Source organism: Phaseolus vulgaris, chromosome 10 (assembly GCF_051622355.1).
Source record: "Phaseolus vulgaris cultivar YP4 chromosome 10, ASM5162235v1, whole genome shotgun sequence".
NCBI lineage: Eukaryota > Viridiplantae > Streptophyta > Magnoliopsida > Fabales > Fabaceae > Phaseolus > Phaseolus vulgaris.
Window position 1 is genome coordinate 35,620,595 of NC_143507.1, and position 1,924 is coordinate 35,622,518.

The 1,924-nt window shown below is 29.1% G+C and overlaps 1 protein-coding gene across 1 annotated transcript; it reads right to left on the reverse strand.

The window, feature by feature from the left end:
- Nucleotides 1–469: 469 nt before the first annotated feature.
- Nucleotides 470–984, reverse strand: LOC137817953 (uncharacterized). Its single transcript, XM_068621178.2, has one exon. It carries the CDS (start codon nucleotides 844–846, stop codon nucleotides 514–516), a length of 333 nt encoding a protein of 110 aa, XP_068477279.1. The 5' UTR covers nucleotides 847–984; the 3' UTR covers nucleotides 470–513.
- Between the last annotated feature and the right edge of the window lie 940 nt (nucleotides 985–1,924).

Consider the following 1,924-nt stretch of genomic DNA (forward strand, 5'->3'; position numbering starts at 1 on the left):
ACAATTTTGCCCTCAATCGATTGCATATAAAACAAAATAAAGTCCATAAAAAATATTAAATTTATTCAAAACTTCCAAGCCCATATGTGGCTATGAGAATAATTCCTCAACCTCAACAAATAAAAGCTTTGAATCTTGTCAACAATCATAAACGAAATTGTAACATTAATTGCAGAATTAATCTATTGAAAGCTTCGTAATATATAACTCTTTCACTTTCTAAAAAATCTAATTACCACAATATTAAGTATATTCTAATTATAGCAAATACATAAGAGAAAAACTGAATTTACTACACTGTTTTCTTTTGTTAAAGACCACCAGAAAGGCTATAAACTGTTGAATTTCCCTTACTCTTTATTTATACAAAATGGGAAATAAATGCTAACATAGAAAACGTTTGTATAAGTTCATGTTGATTTTGAGAAGATATATATACAAGAATGGAAGTAAAAAAGGATGATGAAAAAAAGCATAATGGATTATTTCTTATATATAAAAAAACCTTAACTTCTAGGGATGATACGAGGGTGTGATCTTGATAACGAGGCCAGGGAAGACATCATCAGGGTCATGGATGTGAGGGTTGTTCTCAACTATAAAAGGGTCACCACACTTGTCACTTATTGTGTGAAGTGTCTCACCTTCTCCAACAACATAGATTTCCTCGCATGGCCGGAACAGGAGTTGGTTGTCTACGAAGTTGGCATGGGTTGGAAGCATGGAGCTGTCTCTGAACATGCTTAGGAGCAGAAGGGCAACAAGAACAAAGGCACAGTACCATGAAGCTGCATCAGCTAGGGCCTTTGAACTCAGAACCAGTCCCTTTCTGGGGTCTGAAGCCATCACTTAGAGAGAAAGAAAGAAAAAAAATGGGGTACCAGAGATATGAGAGTTTGAAACTATAAAGTATGTTGTGAGAGGGTTATTTAGCAGTTATGTAGAATAAAGAACGAGGTTGAGGAAAATGAGGAAAGTGGTGTTACGTGATTCAATCACCTTTTCTTGGAACCAAAACTACCTTTCTAAGTTCGTTTTTGGTTTTATAAAAATCTTTTTCATGTGGTTTTTTGAACTTGGAGTTTGCAAAACCAACGGAATTGTCATAGGTGTCGCCAAATTTGATCATCATATTAGGGCAATCTAGCATCTACGAAAACGTCTAAAACTCTGTGACCACATGAGATTCATGCACAGTTCTTACCATAATTTAGTTTTAGACATTAATTATATGATTTCAATGTAAACTTAATTATACTTAATGAAAACTTTCATGTTCAATTTTTGTTTATGCAAAAGAGTTTGGGATCAACTGAATAATATTAGTTTATCATCCAGTGAACGGAAGAAAAACGTGTTTGGATAAAAGTATTGCAATAAATTAAGATATTAAGAAGTTATAGATCATTTGTATAACGTCTCAAAATTTCTAGTTTGAAGTTATGTAAAGCTTACAGGTATATACTTTCTATTCTAGTCTCATATTCACTATGTTTATCATACATGTCTAAATATATACAGAAGAAAAAAAATATAAAAAAACAAAGAGGCATATACTAAACTTTACATGTTTATTTTTTTATAATTATTTCTTCCTGTACTATAATAAAACTATTAAATAACAACTAATTTAAAAATAAAAAATAATTATTTATTATATTGATTAAATTATATATTAGTTTATAAACTAAAAAATTATATTAGTTTATAAACTAAAAAAATTATATTAGTTTATAAACTAAAATAATTAATTTTTTTTTCTAAATTAATTGTTATTTAATATTTTTTTTATATCCAAACTAGATCATAAAATGAAAACATATTACAGTGAAATAACTATCCAATTAAACATATAATGTTATAACAAACCAATAATCACTTCTAAATTATCAAGACTATTTGTATTAAGTTTGGACGCAAGAGA

Bases quoted from the DNA above. Each gene is read 5' to 3' on its own strand.
- LOC137817953 (XM_068621178.2), bottom strand. From the start codon at position 846: ATGGCTTCAGACCCCAGAAAGGGACTGGTTCTGAGTTCAAAGGCCCTA.